The 21,128-nt window shown below is 41.4% G+C and overlaps 1 protein-coding gene across 1 annotated transcript; it reads right to left on the reverse strand.

Moving 5' to 3' along the window:
- Positions 1-16,437: 16,437 nt before the first annotated feature.
- Positions 16,438-20,090, reverse strand: LOC128427011 (ras-related protein Rab-5C). Its single transcript, XM_053414090.1, has 6 exons — positions 19,932-20,090; positions 18,695-19,033; positions 18,179-18,330; positions 17,697-17,819; positions 17,487-17,580; positions 16,438-17,387 (listed from the first exon to the last, which is right to left on the reverse strand). The coding sequence occupies exons 2-6, from the start codon at positions 18,861-18,863 to the stop codon at positions 17,248-17,250; spliced, it is 678 nt and encodes a 225-aa protein (XP_053270065.1). The 5' UTR covers positions 18,864-19,033; positions 19,932-20,090; the 3' UTR covers positions 16,438-17,247.
- Between the last annotated feature and the right edge of the window lie 1,038 nt (positions 20,091-21,128).

The raw sequence follows: 21,128 nt of genomic DNA on the forward strand, positions 1-21,128 counted from the left end.
CAATTATGTTTAGTTTCAAGGGTTTTCCACTTTGAGGGACATCCCCCCGATTGCAGTGTGATGGATTAGTTGAGACAACTGTCCTCTCTTCCTCTGACAGGGACATGTGGGCTGGTGAAGACCGAATCCGCCTGCAGTCAGATATAATCCTCCTTTTCCTTCCATGCTCAAAATAAGTCTTGACCTAAATTCTCTTTAATAGTTTTAGATACATTTAACAAGTGGGAGCTTATTGCGAGAATTAGCAGTGATGCCAAAAAAATATGCGTCGTTGAAAATCTAGCTATTCTCTCCTATGCTATCGGTAATGACAAGGAAATGAACACAGTGGCTGCAGTGAGAATAAGATGAGTTTTTGTGAATTCTTTTGCTATATAATACAAGCAGTAATTCAGATATAGGTCATCTGTGGTCACACACACACACACACACACACACACGCACACACACGTTTTTAAACTCAGATTGGGTAAAAACAACAGAATGTGTAGCCTGAATGATAGAGACACTTTCAGAGCTGACACTGAAATGTATGAAAAGAACATAAATGTCCCTGTAAGCTCCACCCCCCCAACCTTTCTGATTGCTTAGTACCACCCCCGCCTTATTATCAGCCAGGAAAACCCCTGTGATAGTGAGCCTAATATTGTGGGGTTGCCGAGTTATTCAGAGAAAACAAGCAATTTAAAGACTTGTCCTTGGGATTTAAGAAACTGAAAGAAAGAAATCAATATCATTGATTAATCGACACTTTAATCAATGCAACTGATTGTTAGTAAAAGCCAAAGTTCAAGTAAACACAAACCATTCCATTTGTTTTAATCACCGCTGTTCTATTGGAGCTTTTCTTTACGTGACAGAGTTTGAATGGTGAGGACTGACTCCTGGGACGATATAAAAAGAGGTCAATGTGATATTTATGGAGAAAAGGTCGTTATTCAAAGGTTTCAAGTTTCCGATCGTCTTCACACACTCGACCCGCCGTCGGGATTAACAACATACATCTCGTTTATAAATAGTTGTTCCGCCTTCAACATAGATTTCAAACTTCTGCTCCAAACGCCTGCTTACCAAAGGCAAAGGTCAAACTGTCGAGGCAGTGGGTTGTCGGGTCCATTATTACACGTCATGATATGAATTCTGAAAATAACCTTGGATCAGAAAACAATCCTGAATATCTAAGGAGGACTGTGCCTCTGCCCTGGCACTGACACACGGGTGTGAACATGTGTTTACATTTGGAATGGAGCCCTGGGCGGAGCAGGGTTAATCCAGTTTCTGACGGTTTTCCCTTCGGGCTTCGTGCTTCTGACAGCTCTCTGATCACAAACTGCATGACACTGATAAAACAGCTGAAGCCGGCACACGTGATATCTCCACCGCAAAGAAAATGCACCTAATCTCAGTCTGTCTCCACTTTCTGTTTATTTCCTTTTGGGCTTTGGCACCAAGTTTATAGTTCCACCGTTTCTGGCACGAAGCCACAAAATGCTTATTATGTTTATGCTAAATGATGACATGCCAAGTGGAGAATCCTTCCACTTGGAGGCGAAGCATGTGCTGTCCATGTGGAGTGATGGCAGGGGGTGGGAGGAGGGAAGCATGGGGGCAGGGATGACTAATGTGGATGACTAAGAGATGTATTCAGGGTGCAGTTCCGTGTCATTTGTCTCGGCCTCGTCTATCCAGTCGCTTGATGAATATTGTGTCGAGCTGATAATGAAAGGGTTGAAATCGTAATGTAATGATTGTATTTCTCACTTCAATGACTTGGGGTTAGCAAATGGAGAGAGACTACTTGAACTATATGATCGTTCATAACAGTCTGGGAATATTTGTTTTTTCCTGGTGCTTAATAAAACTAGAAAGGCGCATACATGTACCTCCGTCAAGGCCCGACATTCCCCTTGAATTCAAATCAAGCTGCGCCACATTTCACACACTCATGGATATATCAGTTTCCTAGAGTGCCAGATTTGTTTTCATCAAGATCCATGAATTATTATCTGGGAAAATTATGAAAATGTTGAAAAATGCTTCTAAACATCTAAATCTATTAAAGAAAGTGAAAGCATCTGCCCATTAACCAGATACTCACCGAAATTTAGCAGGTTCCTTCCTGACCTGTGCTACATCTTTCCACCAACTTTCGTGCAAATGTGTTGGGATGATTTTGTGTAATCTTGCTTACAAACAAATACAAAAACAGAAAGAAGGGAAATCCTTAGCAGGTGTAAAAAAAAAATAGTTTCAGTTTTTCCCTGCCCTCTACTCTTTTCAATTATAATAATAAATCAATGCATGTATTGTCCCCGAGCCTAATAAGACCTACATATGTTCAACAGGAACAACAGAGTACTTATTCCCGTGTGCAAGCTTTGCCATACTCAAAGTTCTGTCTGTTATTATGCTGATTCCTGACTACCTGCATTAGCAATTATCCTAACAAACCCTGAGATTAAATTACTTTTGGTCTCTCGTCACATGGCTAAGAAATTCAACGCTGTTTTTTATTTCTGCACTCAAATCATCCCCGGCACCGACAGATGACTGCAGATAAGATCACCGCTCATTCTCACTCCAGTTCCCCTCATCATCCATCCTCCGAGTTCTCGTCTGTGCCCACGACTCCTACTGGAAACCCGACAGGCTAAATTGGATGGACTTTTAATTGGGTGCAGTCCCCAGGTAAAATGGGTTTAATTGAGTGAATTATCTCCCCGGCTCCTCGCGGTGGAAGAGCAGGAACGAGCACCTGGGCAACAAACAAACCAGTCAGTTAAATCAGTCTGAATCTAAATCCTAACAGCCACTAAAAGAAAAAGACTGTGAGGTCGTTAAGGCCGTCAACAAATAATATCAACGTAATGTAAACGTAATCTGTGGCCTCGGTAGTTTTAGTGTTCGAGGTTTAATTGCAGATGAAGTTAGTCGTGTAGAGAAAAAGGTGATTACAACTGGTTAAAACAGCTTCTGATTGAAAAGTAACTAACAAAAACCATCATCACGGAAACACCTTTAACACCATCTACTCCAGTAGCTTAGCCACAAGGTAATGTCCCAATGAAATAAGGTAATTCAGAACTCAGAATAAGGTAATTCTGAGTGTAAAACAAACTTGTGAGCAAGTATATGACTTTATATTATATATAGTTATATAGTTGTAATGTACGATAGATTTTAGAGCCTGGCCGAAGCAGATACTGACATTCGGGAGTGATACAGATATCCAATGATACATATATATCAATGAAATCATTTGGTGATGATTCCTAAGAAGTTTTAATCAAACGCTTGTGAAAAAGAAACGTAACTGAGGTTTGATGTGCAGTTACTGACACGTCGGTGTAAAGTCTCACATCTGCTGATTTTTATAAACTAATAATCCATAAATCTGTCGGGCTCCAGGGAACAATCGTCATATGGAGGAGAAAGTAAAACTTAAACGATTAACTGAGAGAAACTCCATAAAGATGAAGTGAACCTCATGCTGCTTTTATTCTCTTTGGCATCACCACTAAACATAAACCCTTTCATATACAGGTAGTCATGTGACCTATTGTTGATATACATATATTGAACTCACATTGAATTTGCTCGTTTCCTTTGAGTCATCAATTATTCTTGGTTTTACCCAAGTTTTGAATTAAATGTCAAATGTACCATTATAAAGAAGATGACAAAGGCCAAACTAATGACCTATATTCTATTTTCTCATTACAACTGTCGGGTATAAATCATCATATTCACCACTCCTTAAACTCTTATGTGCAAAAACATAAACTGCTGTTTTGTATTTTTATTTTTGGAGAAAAGCTCCAGAGGCGGCTGACAGCTCAACTTTCTCTCTGATGAAATTCTCAGACAAACAGTTTTTAAAGTTTATCTGCTACTAACATTTTCATTTACTATAGAATTGTAGCAAATACCAGGTCTTAACATCACAGTGACCTTTCAGGAAATTGCCAAATCCTGCTGGTGCTTTGAGTCAAGTGAGCGGTGATAATAAATCGTTGATGGACTGAACAGTCCGGGGGCTTCGCCATCAGCGACCTGTGATTCAGCCGCGATTGAAACAGACGGCACCATATGAGCAGCAGAGCGCTGCCATAATGGCTCCTTCAATTAACGACCATTTAATGTAGCCTGCTTGACTGGTCTTTGTGTTTGGCAGTAAAAGGACATTAGAGAGAATATAACACACCATTTAACGGAGGAACAAAGAAAAATAATTTCAGAGTAAGGGGCCGCATGAAGAATCGGGTGCCAGGAGAAAGTTGCCTGCTCTGAGGAAAAACCAGGGTGGATGGAAAAGAGTTTTAAAAATGGCAGAGCTTGACTTTCAGTTTCTCAATTTGAGACTCAATCTATTTTAACTGCAGGGCACAGGGACTTATTTCAAGCTGTATCTGAAGGAAATTTAATACATTTACTCATTATCATCACTATCTACAGCTACGTGCCGAATTTGTATTTTTTCTATAACAAACAGACACAACAATGCTGTTTTGTATGTTGGCGTCTATACCAGAAATTACCCTATTGTACACAGCAGGAAAAAAACACACAAACACACTACAAATTTACCCTCTGGACATGAACGCACATGGAATATGCAATAGGTGGGAAATATTCCAGCCGGAGAAAGAGAAAATCCATCTGCAGCAACGCACCATGAAGGTGACCCCTCCCTTCTTCTGTAACTGGTTCATTTCCTGCTCTGGTAACTGGGGCTTTTGCCTGTAAGAGCTACAGGAAGAGAAGAAATGCCAAAACCTGGTCGAGCAGATCTTTCCTCTCCTCATAAGTTCACACTGAACGGGAGAACACAAGCGTTTGGGTTTAGTATTCAATGACCTAATAATGAATTATTTCATGGACAACTCTGTGTGGCATAATTTGTAGTTGAGTAAGACCTCCAGAACTAGAAAACAAGTCGACCAACCAGCGCACACTGCATCACCGTACAACATTTCTGTTCAGGGGAAGAAAATAATTCGGTACATCATTTCAAAAAGGCCCTGAATCCTCACAACAACACCAATAATTCCACTGTTACTAACAGCTGATGTTTCAAATTACATTTCTGTGAAGTAAGAGCACCAAAATACTGCCTTCCTTTCTAAGCACTGAATTCAAATTGAATTGTTGAATGACTAGATTCCTAAAGAGCCCCAGCGCTATGAGACTAAGGATTTGGTTCTCTCACAGTAAAATACTTATGTTAGAAATTTTATTGAAAGAATATTGAAAATTTGGAATATTAGTAGTAAGAATAGTAAATCTGCAGTTTGTGCAAATGTATAGTTTCCCTGTGAAGCCTAAAGCATTTGTGCTTACATGCAATTGAAATAAATCTTATTGATGAAATGGAGTGAAATGATGCATGAGTACCGTGTCTGAGGAATAATGTTCATGTCCAATATAAAGGACATTTTCACTGTGCATTTCTCACAACCGCACACACGATACGTGCACATACAACACACTCAAACACCCAGGTGGGCGTTCACACACCTATAAGCAATACACACACACACAGAGAGGCCTATTTTCACACTGCTGCCTGCTGTGTTGAATCTGTACCTGCAATCCAGCCACAGAGGAATGGAGGGGTAATGGACCGCACACAAATTCATCTTCCCACACAGCCGACGTGGTGTCGGTCTGTCGCTCGGTCCACGCGACGAGGACGCAAAGAGCAACTGTCCCTTGTGCTGCTGTGTTAGACACAACATGCTGTGTTTCTAAATCAATGTGAAAATGTGAAACATCGGCAAAACACCATTTTTGAGAAAATGTGACAGCAGCATGAGGCAGGCATTCGAGCGGCAGACTGTATATAAAATGGTTGTAGATTCTGATTCTAGAAAGTGAAGCCAATGTGGAAGTGAGCAAAACATGTATTCTCTTGAATGACCAGCAGAGGGGGACTCCACTGGTTCCGAGAGAGAAAATGACCCTCAGAAAACAGTCAAACATTTAAACAGTATCTGTAGACGTCTTCTTTAATAAAGCATGATATTCATTTAGTAAATTATGATCCAATTTAAAGGAACAGGGGGCATGGATACTGTGTGATTGATAGCTCCTACCGTCCAATGGGTTTAGTTGGTTTTAATTAGTTATTTGATGTTATAAAAACATGGAAAAGAAGTCATCATTGACATCGGAGACCGAGTCTGGCGACAAATATTCAAGATGGCGGCACTATCTTATCTGGGATATTCTGGCTTCATTCCTGGATAGTGGGAGAAAGTAGGAACACAACGTCCATCTTTATATACGGTCCATGATTTCTAACTCTGCACGGATTAATGAATTTCAAATAGACATTTGTTTGACATACAGTATTTATGTTGTTTATTTAACCTCAGGTTGATTCTTTCACTGGCGCCTTAATGTGAGAAGCAGATGATCCCAGCTCAGGGGAGATGATTCATGCTGCCAGCGTAGTGATACATGTTCTCACTGAACATGTAACTAAAGAAGCACTGAGCCAGTCTCTCTTATTACTGCCCAGTATTGACCAGCCAGTGTTGTGTCATTTCATGGTTTTTTGTTTGTGGGCGTTGTGACATTGTTGCGGCACCTTGGTGGGATTGTTTTGCACCCTGAACTGCAGCTGATAACGCTGTGTTGGGGGGGGGGAGGTGGCGTTGCCCTGTCTTCACCTCTAATCAGGCAAATAAAGATCACAGTTATCTGTCCAGAGGCAGGTTTAAGCTGTGTGAAGGAGACTGTCATCTGACTTGTAATGACACAGCCCCGAGAGCCATTACGTCTTTGATGGTAGACTTAAGCAGAAATCCATTTCAGTGAATCAGAGGAGACAGGGGCTCAGAGGGGGGGGTTAGGGAGGGGCAATCTGTTGTGAGTCTGTTGTGATAAGGTGTTCGCCGCACACACACACACCATTTACCGGTGGAACATTCCAGCGGGTTTGAAAATTTCACCCGCAGTCCATTTCAAATGATTACCCCGGGATGGATGCGCGGAGAGAAGACAGACGTGCTTCATCTAAAAACATTTGTCGTCCTAAGCGTCACTTATTTTTTTCGCTTCTGTCAGAGTCCAGACGAGAAAATGTGTGTTCGACGCAGGCAGGAGGGGCAGCGGGAAAAAAAACCTGAGCAGAAAATGGCTGCTGTGGAGAGAACTGCGGCGAACACACCACCACGGTCACTCCTACATTTTATACCATTGCGCTCTCCTTTGTTTAGATCCCATGAAATAAAATGGCGTGGCCAACAGAGCTGAAACAATTAAGTCGACTGACGAAAATAATCTGCCGCTATTTCGGTGATGGATTAAGATGCCAAGCATTTTATGGTTTCAGGCAAGAATCTGATTATGTTTGCTTTTCTTTATCGTATAAATACGTCTTTGAAAAATATTTGAAGACAAACGGTGGAAGAGGTAGAGCATAAGCGACTAGACTGACGAAACAAAGAAGAAGAAATTATCGGATGTTCTATCACTGCCAATCGGAGGCGGAACTGATAAGAACCCCACTGCAGAGTCATGTGACGCGCGAGTGGGTGCCTATTGAATCCATTTCTATTATAGACTAAATTTGGGGTTATTGGGGTTTTCGACTGGTGGAAAAGAGGCTTGAGGAATAGAGACAATGCGTTTGTTTAGGTTGGAGACAATGGCAGACACACACCCACACAAAAGCACCGAGAGGGACCGGTCTTGAAGAAAAATCTTTGCTTCAGCGATGACAAAAAGCAATATTCCTCACATGTCAACAAAAAAAAAAATGCTTTGTGGGCAATTGTTCAATCCTCGGTGGACTTTATCAGCAGGAGCCACAAGTCCATTGACAGTGAAGGGCTGGAGCTCAAGCTGCTCCCATCCCAATCTCGTTCCACATGATTATTCTCAATTTCACACATTGATGGTTTTCACCGAGACAGACGGCGGCAGCCAAATGCCAAAGAACAGAGGGGAGCGCTCGGAGGTAGAGGAGAGAAAGTTATAGAGGGACGGGGGGGGGGGGGGGGGGGGGAGATAACCTGGTCACTCAAGTTCATCAGTAATTTTGGGAAAAAGAAATAATATGTAAACGTGACCTAGTGCCGCAGGAGGGAGAGGGATGTGAGCCGCTGAGATCTCAGGTCTCACAACAGAAGCCTGGCTATGATGTAAACCTGAAGAAAACCAGAACTACTGCCTGCAATGAGTCCAGACTCATAATGGTCCAGACTCATAATGGGACCATTTTCAATATGGCAGCACAGAAGATCTGTCGCTGCAGTTTCAAGGTGGGCACCAAATTTTTGTGCCACCATATGTCCCATTTGTGCAAATGGGACATATGGTGGCGATCGTCTTTTCTGTTACTGAGTTATTGATATTAAATAATGGCCTTGGAGGTGTTTTTGCTTAATATAATTTTTTTTTTTAAAGAAGTTGACCTTTAAGCATTTGGATAAAATATTTTTCATAATTTCATACTCGAATGCTTTAGCCTACACCATACATACGTTTTCTGATATTTATGTTCTGTTACCTTGTCGCTTCATTGCTTTGTATCAAATGCCTCAAGAGAATTATTGGTTAAATAACCAGACTAAATGGAGGGAATACAATTGACCAACAAGAATTTATTCACAGCAGCCCAACAAAAGCACGTTTACGAGAATGAAAAAAAAAAAAAAAACAATTCTCCTAAACTACTCATAATCCTTGTTTAATCTTAAATTTTATTCTACAGTTTCAATATTTCCATTATTCATACATTGACAACCCCCCCCCCCCCCCCCCCCCCATGCTGTGATAACCCTAACCCTTTTAAGATTTTGAGAAATTGAGTACTGAGATACAGGATTATAAAGAAGAAGAAAAAAATAAACACTATTGCCAAATTTCTGGTGTATGCTCAAATCAAAGTCTGCCCAAAATCCTGTTAGTCAAAACGTTCTTAACCCAGATCAGCCTAAGGACGAGACCAGATTTGCTGACCTGGAACCAGTTTGACTGAATTTCAAATCAGCAAACTGCAATTTACGAACAGTGCATGAGCATGTAAAAGCTCGGTGAGAATTTTTTTTATCAAATGTATCTCAAATTGGTGAAACTCTGGCACCTTTTGTGATCTGCATGAATCAGGCCTGCAAGTCCCCACAGTAAATAATATATCTTGGAAGCTATATGCCATAAGCTACTGAAATGTTGAGAGTAAACCAGACCATTCAGATTATTTAGCTCTGGCCCAGTTTTGATGAACTACTAAAATAGTCTTTTATTATTATTATATTCTCACTTCTTTACAAAGCTTTAAAATTGTATTATTGTGTATGTCTGTCGGGAGCAAGCTGCTGTCAGTCTATTTCTAAAACACTTTGAATGTAATAGGGAAAAATCCTGTGCATGAGATATGCTACCTAACTAGCACGCTTTGCATTTCTTTAGCTCGTCAGCCGTTTCTGTGATTCCGAGACGTCATGCTGCATGGAGAGTGTGAAATGGCCAAGTTGTGTGCACACCTAAGAGTCCAGCAGATTCACAGAAGGTACGGGAACAAATCGAAATAACTGAGAAACTCTCCCCAGCGTCACACCGGAGGAGTGAAGGTGAAAATTACAGCATCGCACTGGGGAGTGGGCAGTAGGAGGCGCGGGATTTGATGAATCAAGGACCTTTTGTTCACTGCGCAAATGACTGCTTGCATGTTGTTGGAGAGCACATCTCTCCGGTGGTGCAGCGGTGCTTGGCAGGCAGGCAGGCAGGCAGGCAGGCAGGCGGGCGTCATTTGGAGCCATTTGTGTATGAAGCTGACGCAGAGCGGGACTGAGGAGAGCAAGGTCATTGTAAGATGATGCAGAAGATGATGATGTGGCCACTGCTGGGCGTTTAAGTGGGTCTGCTTCTGCCTGAATCGAGTAGAAGCTGAGTAGGGTACGGCAGCACTCACGATAATGACACACGAACATCTACTGAAAGGTTGGGGGACTGAACCATTACAGGCAGAACTGAGGTGAGTTAGATGCAAGTAAGAGTTCACGCATTTCCGTCTTGGGAGGCCATTTCAGTTCTTTCAGCTCAGCATTGATTAAAGATAATTGATCAATCAAGGACTGAGGAGATTTGATGAGCTCTTAGAAAAGCCGGGTTCCGGTTGATTGCGGAATCTGAATTGGTCGTGGGTGTGAATGCTTGTTTTTCTCCATATCTTGGCCCTGTGATACGCTGCCATACCCTGCCTCTCACCCAGTGTCAGCTGGGATTGGCTCCAGCTCCCATCGCCACCCTCAAGTGAACCGGTTTAGATAGGGGGCAGATGGATGGTTCTTTAGAAAGACGACCCTGCCTCATAATTTAAGGAGCAAACACCGATATCTGATTCGACTGAGGAATAATTGTCAATTGGACTCGAATTAAACCTGCAGTGTCGTCTGTGGTGCCTGCAGTTAAAGTTATTTTTCATCTGTAATCCTGTCTAAATTTCATCCTCAGAAGCATCTGAAAACAAGTACGACCACACACACACACACACACAGACACACACACTGAAACACATTTTCCCATTCAAAAATGCACACAGCAGCACAAACATGCAGTCACACCCTGACTGCGAAAAAGCCGACAGACCCTCAAACGCCAGGGTTTAAATATGACTCCATTCATCAGCCCATTAACCCAGATAAATACCATTTACCTCCACAAGCACGACTGTCAAGAAAAATCATTTCCACAGAAATAATTTGGGCAGCCGGTGTAGTAAACAATGACAAACACATCGGTCGACGGCTTACTTAAGCTTTTCAAAAACAAGACCTTGTGTGTTTGGATCTGAATCGACTAAATCTTCTCATGATTCATCAGAATCTGAATCAGAAAGTATTTATGAGGATTCACGATATCACTGCAACGGCTGTTAACATGAAATCATTTCAGAAAAAAACACACAGCTCAGGGCCTGATATTCAAATATTAAAACATGTTTAAATATACAAATATTTAAAGATCAAAAACAATAAATGTGGCAAAAATGACAGAGGTGTCTTTGCAATATGGTCCCTGATACTGACTTTTTGGTTTTAAAATTTGACCACAACAGGGTGTGTTTTTCACACAAAGGATACAACTGCAGCACATTTTTATGACAAAAATGAAATAAAACAAATTTAAAGATCCAAAATAACAAGAATCATGGCGTAAATAACTTACATGCCTCTGTCAATTGGTCTATTACACTCATTCTGACTTTTTGGCTGAAAACCATCAGGGACATGAGTAATGAGGTTGAAGAACTGCAACGTCTCTTATATGAAGGTGTCTGGAAGAGGTTCACAACTAAATAAAGGATGTGAAATCCTCCTCAAATATTCCCAGTAACTTCTTTCCAAACCAGCTGTTTTTCTCTCAAAGTGCACAGAGCTGTGTCAGAGTCGAGGAGATGTTGGGAAAGTGAGACACTCTGTTGCTCTCATGTGATGAATGAAGTGTCTGCTCGTCACTACAAACACTGTTTGCAGGATTGTGAGAGAAAGAGGAGACGCGATTAACCCACAGACACGAGCAGTGCACGCGTGTCTACATTTACGCACCATTACGCACGTGTCGGCACCAGAGGAGTGTTTGGCTTCTTACCTGCGTGACGCGGTGTCTCTTCTGCTCCGTCCTCTCGGCCCATGTCCACTGGCACTGTGACTGTGACGAGCTCAGCCGCAGGTTCCGGGTCCCGCGAGACCGTCAGGGAGAGGATCAAAGCACGCAGGGGGGGAAGAGTGTGCCCGCGCGCGCCTGTGCCGCCGCCTGCACGCGCGACCCGAGAGATGCCAAACGACTGCGCGCGGTGATGGGAGAGAGAGAATGAGAGAGAGGGAGAGAGGGAGGGAGGAGGGGGAAGTGTTTAAAATGGTTTTCATGTTCCTTTATTGGACCATTGCATAGGAAACAAAAGTCAAACTAAACCCATCACTCAAAAAAAAAGAAAACAAATATAAACAAAATCTACTAAACCAATCAATCAGTACATCTCTCTGATTAAAAATCAACCACCAGCTCTTCACCGATCCAAACTCAACATGAAATACTCCCAAAAGTCCATCTGTGACCAAAGGCCTGTATATTGTCCACCATTTTGTAGAATGAGTTCAGAGGTCCATCCTTCAGCTGCATTCGACTGTCCCTATTCGAAGGCTCCTCCAAATGCGTCCTACAAATGTGTCCTTCCATCCCACGAGCAGCGAGGCATCCCCCGGGCGGATCCTTCCAGGCCCAACATATACCATGATTCATTGCACTTTACTGACAAACTGTTTCTCATAGAGGAAATGGCGGCAAAAAGTGAAGCGAAAACATCAGGAGAATTTATTGAATCAAGAAACATCTTGAGTGGGGCCTTCAACAGTCCCATCAGAACAAAGATCAGCTCCAGGCTACCGCTAACCTGAGCTTGGTTCCTGTCTATCAGCCAAATTGCCAACTTTACAGATCCAGATAAAAGGTTCTGAAATGTATGAACAACTTTCTTTTCTGCGCAGTATTTTGGTCAAAATATCAACAAATCGAAAGGAAAAAAAGTTTGTAGCTAAATACCTACCACTGGAGATCTGCTTTTCAGGAATTCATATGAATGTGCAGTATTTTTAACATCTATTCAATTCCATTTTATTTGTATAGCGCCAAATCGTGACACACTTCCACATACCTCAAGGCACTTTACATTGTAAGATGGAGACCATAGAAATTATAGAGAAAACCAAACCGTCCCCACACCAGCAAGTACCAGCAAAACTGAGGAGAATAAAATCCCTCCAACAGAACCAGACCAGCAAACGTAAACCAGCTTAAATGACCACAAGGATTTTATTTGTTTTATTGTGAAAGTCTACGATGCCACCTTTGACCCTTTGACTTCCTCTCAGATATCTGTAAGTGTGCGGAATGGACCAAAAGGGACTAGGGGGGTGTCTGGATCGAACCAAAACGAAATTGTTGTTGCTGTTTGCTGAACATCATAATGGAAAACAACAGCATTAGATTATAATGGGAAAGCTAGGTGTAGGACACAGTGTCTGTCTTTTTAACAGGAAGGAAATGATGACAAGTGACATGTTTTGCGATTTGTTGTCGTGATTTCTTAATTGACGCTGTGTTCTGTGATATGTTGTTGAGAAGAAGCCTATTATTTGCTTATTTTGTCTAACAGGACCTCACTTGAAGTCATGCTGGACAAACCCCTACTACTCAAAACAATGCTTATGTAAATCCATAAACAGTTCTATTAAAAACCTCCTTCCTCATAGCAGCCACTTGGAATAAGATAAACTGTCTGAGGAGTCACAGGAAAGCGTTGTCTCTCTCTGACATGTCAAATCCTCTCCACCTTCACTGTCTGTGTGTGTGTGAGGGGGGCCTATAACCAGCTCTGCCCAATCCCCCCAGACCCCCTCATTAACATTGTTGGGCTGCGTTCAAAAGCAGATGCCCGCAGATGAATTTGGGAGCTCGGCGACATGGACGTGTGTGTGCCGCGGCCAACCTGGTGGTGGGACGCCAGGGCTCAGCTGTCAGCCGGACGGTGATGGATGCTCGGTGGAAACATACTTGAAGTTTGAGCTATGTCCTTCACGTCTAAGTCCTTTTGGTACCCTGCTTGACCCCCCCCCCCCGCCACAAGTCAACCACCCTAAAAATAAAAGGTGCACACATGGTTGCATGCAAATACAAGCAGAGACAACGGTGTAAGATATCACAGCTCATCAAGTGCTCTTGATGTCCCTGCTCATGTGTGCGTGGGTATAAAAGACACGCAACTACACGCATACATACACACACACACACCATGTCAAACTAGCTTCACCCACAATGGGAGAATCAGCCTTCTGTTGTTAAGGTTGGATTAGGATTTATGGGGGATATTTGCTCGCTCGAGTCCAATGTTCCCAGCATCAAAGTTAATACCAGCGCTCGGCTCCATCATCATCTCGAGTGGTTTCATTAAAGGACATTTTGATTCCTCTGGTCCCAGAATTATCCATAACCTCGCTGCTCCCTTGGAGATATGGTTTTTTCTTTAATCCCTGTTTTTTGAGCGTGACTACAAAACCGAGCATCTCTGTTTGACGTACAGACTGTAGCAGCTGCAGCATGTAGTACGTTGACCATTTATTTGACTGAGGGGATTTGACATATTTGTAGGTAGGTAAAACAAATACTGTACCTTCATTAATAACTCTTAATCTGACCATATATTAAGGATAAAACAGGAAACGTAATCCGTGAGGACCTGAGAGTTCAGGCCGGGTCTGGACATACATTTTAATAAGGTAAATGTTAATAGCTGTTTCCCCCACGTTCCTGCTAAGCTAACAAGCTGTGAGCTAAATCTTTATATATTTATCAACCAGATATAAGAGTTGTGTCAATCTCCTCATCTCAATCAGAAACTTAGTGATCATGACCAATTCCATAGGCAGATCCAGGGAGGGGGTCAGGGGGGCACTGGCCCCATCTGAATTGGGATTGTCTCCTGAGGTGTTTGGTTTTTAAATAAACTATTCTCTCATTACTAACAATATGAATAATAACCATGACAATTTGTTTATATATTAAATAATGTGTGGCTTAACACTGAGTAAGGATTGTACATGGATGTTGGACATATAATTGTCCCCTCTTCGTGAAATGTGCTCCCTTTATCACCCCTGATAAATCCCAGCTCTGCCACTGCCCCATCCTCAGTATGCAACTGAAAAAGATGCTCGGTTTTCAGCTGCTTGACTTCATAATGACGCTGTGAGAATGCTCTGCAAACCGAGCATGGACAAATATAATATGCAAGATAATTAAAATGAAAATTACTCTCCTTTCAGCAACTGATTGTGCTTCAGTCTGGTTCCTTCCTCACTAGCAGTCCATCCCGCAGCAACACAGCTAGATGTTTCATTTTAGATAACAGACAATTATTGTTCCACGTCACATATAGGCCCACTATCGCTATCAGCAGAAATCTCAAACTGCACCACAGAATGCAATCCAGATACCATGTCCCTGTGCCCTTGGTATTTAATGACATTTCTTTCTGTACAGGAAGATAGAGGGAATCCATCAGAGCAGACCTTTGGAAGTATTTGACTGTTTTCTGTCTTTTTCAGTGAGTTTCAGCTGTTAAACTGGGCTGCAAATAAAAATGTAAACAGAAAATCCTTGTCGAAATTACAACCACACCCCTTTCAGTATATGAACTCAAAAACATTTATTTTTTTGTATAAAAATGAGACAAAACAAATTTGAGCTGGAACAAAATGTGAAAGTTGAAAATAAGGTTTGTTGGCGTGTTTATTATCAGGGCACATTTATTTTATCCTGGAAATCTCCGCCTCTAAACACAGTCAATTTAAGTCCAGCTCTCACACCATTATTATTATTCACAGGGGCCAAATATCAAATTAGTTTTTCTTAGGACAGGATACCTCCTGAGTGACAGCTCAACAAATGAGAAATAATTTACTGTACCTTTTTTTAAAACTTGACAGACTTAAAAACATGTTAATGTCATCAAATGCCATTAATATCAGCCTTTTCTTGCAGGGTGAACCGATAGTGTCCACCCTCACACATGCACACAACATTTCTTTAAGCCATCATGTTAACTTTTAATCCTTTTCCTTCACTCTGAGACAGCTCTACCACAAAAACTGACTTCAGCATTGAAATGATTATCTTTGCATTTAATCCACTCATCACTTTCCTTTTTGTTATATTGGAGATATTAACTACATAGAAGTGAAGGGCCTCACTTGCATTCAATTCCGTTTTGTACCTTGGTTTTAGTGTGACACTGCCCTCTAGTGGTGGAAAAAAGGTTTAATGATGCCAGTTTTATTTCAAACTTTCCCTGCATTGCAGATTTTTTTTTTTAAGAAAGTGAAGAAAGCATGCATTCCCCAAATTGACAAAGCTTCATGATTAACCCTGCAGACAAAAACTTCTTTGTTTGTTCCAGATCAGTGAATTTAAATTGAAATCAGGATTAAGCCAAGCAACGTAATGAGATATAATTTGTAGCAGAACCTTTACGTTAGATACGACAACTTTGTGTCACTGTAATACTTAAAAAAAAACTTACAAATCTTTACAAATTGTCTCCTTGAGGGAGGACACAGGGGAAAGGAAACATAGGAAAGTTCAAATTGGTTGATTTTTATAGCTACATGCACACTCTTAGCAACCCAAATAAACTTTCAATAAGAATGAATCTAAACTCTATTGTGACAGAGTGAGAAATACCCTGATAGAATAATAATACCCGTTTTAACATATAATTTCCAGAGAAGAAAACAAACAGACATCATATATTTGAGCGAAAATCATTATCCTCTCAAGCAGCTAGCCAGAAATCCACTGACACCAGACCTGAAATCATGCAAATAATAATAAGAGACACCAAAGCACACTCAGAACAAGCAAAACAAAATGAATCTTGCAAGATATTTATTACTATTTAGATTTACAAGTTAGTCTCACATCTCGATATTTATTTTAAAAAAGGCCAACGACTTTCTGGTGTTACAGATATCAATACACGATGAATGCAAACAACTGCATTAGTTGCACACTTCAGAAACATCTTCAGATGTGTTGCCTGCTAAATGGAGACCTGCTTCAGTAAGCAACGTCTTTCTTTACAACTGTGTCACGTCCAGGTCCCTAAAAAGAACAACAAAATGCTCTGGTCTGAATTGCAATAAGACAACAGGTTGATCGCTCTGCCTTTTGCAATTTCAGCATTAATAATAATTGGGTATCCTTATTTTTTACAATGATGATTAAAGAAATGATAGAAGTAGAGAGGTTAACAACTGCCAATTTATATATATGTGCATATATGTATATACTATATACACAAACATAACATAAAAAACACACTTAATTAAGGAAAATGGCAAAAAAAAACTCAATATCAACCCTCAAAAGAGATTTGATTTAAGACAGAACTCAATCATCTGAGACAGAGGTTGAAGGGGAACAGGGAGGTAGATAGATAAACAGGGGAAAGACAGAAGAGAAGTAGTGAGGGATCTTGGTAAATCCCTCTAGCTTATGATTCTTTAAAAAAAATGTTCCTTTATTAAAAAGGGAACCAGATAATCTCATCTGTAATCTCAGTTTAAGTGCGGGAGTGGCGAGTGGCTCTGCTCTCTCATGCCTCTCTGGGTTTAGCTACATGTTGTCCTTTAAACGATGTTCACGGCTCGCTCACTAAGTTCATTGTTTTGTTTGTACTTGCTAATTGCCGCCACCACCACCGCCACCACAGCACTGGCTGCTGCGGCTCTGAGGGGCAGCTTCCTGTAGATCAACTCCCGTCCGGGTTCGTCCACCTTGTCCAGCTCCACCCTGAGCTTCATTCTTCGGTAGCTTCTTAGCTACAGGGAAAGGACATAGGTTTGGAATTTTACTTTGCTGCAGAAATAAGAAGGTTGAGCATTAAGTATGCGTTTGACGCTTCAGATTAATGCACTTACCAATGGCCATAAAAATTTCGTTGACGTTCATGGCAGTCTTGGCCGAAGTCTCCATGAAGAGTAGACTGTTGTCATCAGCGTACACTTGTGCCTCCTGGGAACAATATTTAGAAAGTGCAGTTTCAAATTATTTTACGATCTACTAAATTGTCATTGAATACTTGAAATAATTTAGCTCTTAAATTGATTCTAATTCATGCATCTTCACACCTGCAAGTCCACAGCTCTCTTATTTGCGATATCCGCCTTGTTGCCTGCCAGAGCGATCACGATGTTGGGACTGGCTTGTCTCTGCAGCTCCTTCACCCAGTTTTTCGCTCGTACGAAAGTGTCCTGATCGAACAAGACACTGAATCAATACTACTTTCACGCTGCGGTGTTTCCCCTTGGTTGACTACTCTTGGAAATGCATTTGTTTCGTTTGCAATTACATTAAATTTGAAGAGAGTCTTGTATCCGTTAATAAAAAAAAACACAAACTTCTCGGAGGTATTCTAAAATTCGCTCTCACCTCTGACCATCAACATTTCCCTTAATAATTTAAAATGAATCTCTGCCTTTTACTGCAGAGACAACAACAATTTTTAACAAACACAAAGACAGGATAAAAGAAAAACTAGTCGTTATGAAAGCAGCATTTGCGTAATAACCCCCCATAAAAACATTCTGTCAATGCTATGCCTGAAACCTACTGTGTTGGTAATGTCGTAGACCACGATGGCTGCCTGTGCTCCTCTGTAGTACATTGGAGCCAGGCTGTGATAGCGCTCTTGACCCGCCGTGTCCCAGATCTCAAACTTCACTGTGGTGTCGTCCAGACAGACCGTCTGGGTGAGGAAGGCAGCTGAGGAGAGCAAAACAAAGAAGATAAGAAGAATGATAAGATATTAGAACCACGACCGCAACACAGCACTTACACACACACAAGCTCCGTGCTACTCAAAACAGCACAAACATGTCTGTGTCAGTTAGACCGGCTGAAATTAGATCCATTAAGTGAAGCATGACACTTGTTTAAAAAACGGACATTTATTCTTAACCTTAGGAAACGTATGAGTGATCAAATATATAACTTGCTGATCCACATGTGGTAGGAAGCTTTAAATTGTCATTACGTTTCCACAAAGGCCATTTCAGTACAATTTAAAGTTTTGCAGCATATATATGTTTTAAAATATTGTATATGACTGTAGTGTAGCGTCTCCTACCTCCAATGGTACTCTCCTGGAATTCATGGAACTGGCCTTTGACAAAGCGCAGCACTAAGCTGGACTTGCCCACCGCCGACTCCCCCAGCAGCACCAGTTTGAACTGGCAGATTTTGTTTGCTGCTGTGGCGCCATTAGGCCTGGATGCTCCTCCACCACGCCCAGCCATTGACAGAGACGGAGGTTGTGAAGGATGGAGACGGCCTGTGATATGGGGCGGAGACTATCGACTCTCTCGACAGGGACCAACCCTGAACACACAGGCACTGATGGTGAGTGAAGTCAAGGATCAGTCTTCTGGTGGGAAGAACTGGACGGAGATGGAGCAACCCAGTTTACCTGGATGAACAAAAATAAGGAAAATGTAACATAGTTGGTGAAATGTGGTCAATACAATTATGTACGCCCCCATTAATTTAAATGTCATTATAGACTCTTTCTTCTGTAGTTTTCATTTAATTCCAATGATGACAACACAGGTGTCAGAAGATTACATATGTTAATAGTAATAATAATAACTAACCCATATAAATATCCCATATTAATGTGTTTTGCATGTGCATTAACCTATTGAACCTGCATTTATTGACAATTGTTTTCCTTTTGTCAATTGACATGTCAGGTATTTACTGGTTGAATCCGTAAATCATTTAGCAGGTGATAGTTTTAAAATAGTGACAAATATTTAACATTTTGCAGAGTTCAATGTTTCTCTTGTCTGACAAAAACAATCTCAGATCTTAGGCTTTTAACTATACAGCACCGATAATCAGAAAATTGGCTTTTCTTCTTATTGAAGCGTCTGAATGGATCCATTGATTATCAAAACAGAAGGTGATTTGTTTACTTTAAAATCACCTTATAATTGTATCTCTGGAGCACAAATGTGACATGTAGCAGCATTTATTCAGACTCTACATGAACCACACGAACTTGACAGATGTGTTTGTGAGGGATCAGCATGTTTACAAGTTTTTAACACTGTCACACTTTGAGTCAACATCGCACTGTACGAGACAAACTATAGATTATTTGAAATGTTGCCTTGAAATACAAACAACTGGATCCAAACAGTGATTGAAACCCGTGTGAACCCGCGGCTTTGACCGTGGAACCAGACGAAAAACCAAAACAAACCCTGAAGTTAGCTCCGAGGCTAAAGCTAACAGTCATGCTAATGTCGGATTACAAGGGAAACCCGTGAAACATTAGTCAAATTAAGCTCTGGAGTTCTCACCAGCAACGAAAAACGACCTCCACTGCGGGACTGGTGTCAGTGTTGTTCCTCTTTCACTGTCTTTTGTCCTTTTTGTCTAAACGCTTACGGGCTGAGTAAAAAATAATGTGCTTCCGCCTTGTGAACCGAAAACCTTCCTGGTTTCGTCTGTCATGTGACGCGGGGTAACAGCCAATCAAGTGAGCCAGGAGCATGACGCGAGAGAGAGAGAGAGAGAGGCAGTTAGCCAGAGGGAGATAGAGGGAGGGAGGGAAAGAGAGAGAGAGAGAGGGGGGGGGGGGGGGGGGGCAGATAGAGACAGACAGACAGATAGACAGAGAGAGGGAGGGAGAGAAAGAGAGATCTAATCTTTTTATTTACACTTTCTCACATTGATCCTCTGAATAAATAGTCCAAGTCTGGGTCCAGTCAAAAAAAATGGAGAGAGGGAGATAGTTCTTCTGTTCAACCACACGACGGCGCTATAGTATAACCGTGATGTGCTGATGGGACTTTGGGTTTCATCTCTTAAAATATCCCAATCACTGTAATATAAGCCCTTTATTTTTTCGCCTCAAAAAAGCTATGTTGCATTACTTCTTTGTCACAAGAACACAATGCAGGCAACAAACACCAAACCCATAATAAACACAAGGGAAATATGAAAAGTGAAAAAAGACAAAAGTAGCAACTGAATGATCTTTATTAGGACAATGCAGCAAACACTACATTACAGTGGATTGTTCATTCACTGGAAGATGTGTTGCACAATGTTCATTGTTTAGTTGCACAGATCAGAGCTGCAGCAGGACCCGGTTCCAAAATTTGTACGCCTCAAGAGTCGACAAGCACCTGCTCCAATACATCTCTTGAAGTATCCGAGAGCTGTGACAACACGGGAAAAAAAACAGAATGCATCACCAGACATCTTTCTTTCTTTATACTTGTATTATTGCAGTACTGAATTATACTCACCAGGGATCTTAAACATGAAGTATATACAGACTTGGTCTGAACCAGAGCAGTTGTGAATGCTGCCTGAACACATACTACTCGCGCTACAGTTACAGGTCAAGGCTTCACCTGCAAATGGAAAAAACGGATGTGTGCAGATGGACACAGTATTTTAGTTGCCTGTCAATTCTCAGAACAGAAACAAGCTAAGATAAGATAAGGTAGAATGAGATGAGATATGATGAAATGAGACGAGATGATACA

Source organism: Pleuronectes platessa, chromosome 21 (genome assembly GCF_947347685.1).
Source record: "Pleuronectes platessa chromosome 21, fPlePla1.1, whole genome shotgun sequence".
Lineage (NCBI taxonomy): Eukaryota > Metazoa > Chordata > Actinopteri > Pleuronectiformes > Pleuronectidae > Pleuronectes > Pleuronectes platessa.

Excerpts from the sequence above, each read along its gene's own strand:
- LOC128427011 (XM_053414090.1), bottom strand. The coding sequence starts at position 18,863 with ATGGCTGGGCGTGGTGGAGGAGCATCCAGGCCTAATGGCGCCACAGCA. Across the intron at positions 18,331-18,694 it reads CCAGGAGAGTACCATTGGAG|CTGCCTTCCTCACCCAGACG; the intron begins GTAGGAGACGCT and ends TGCTCTCCTCAG. Across the intron at positions 17,820-18,178 it reads TCTACGACATTACCAACACA|GACACTTTCGTACGAGCGAA; the intron begins GTAGGTTTCAGG and ends TTGTTCGATCAG.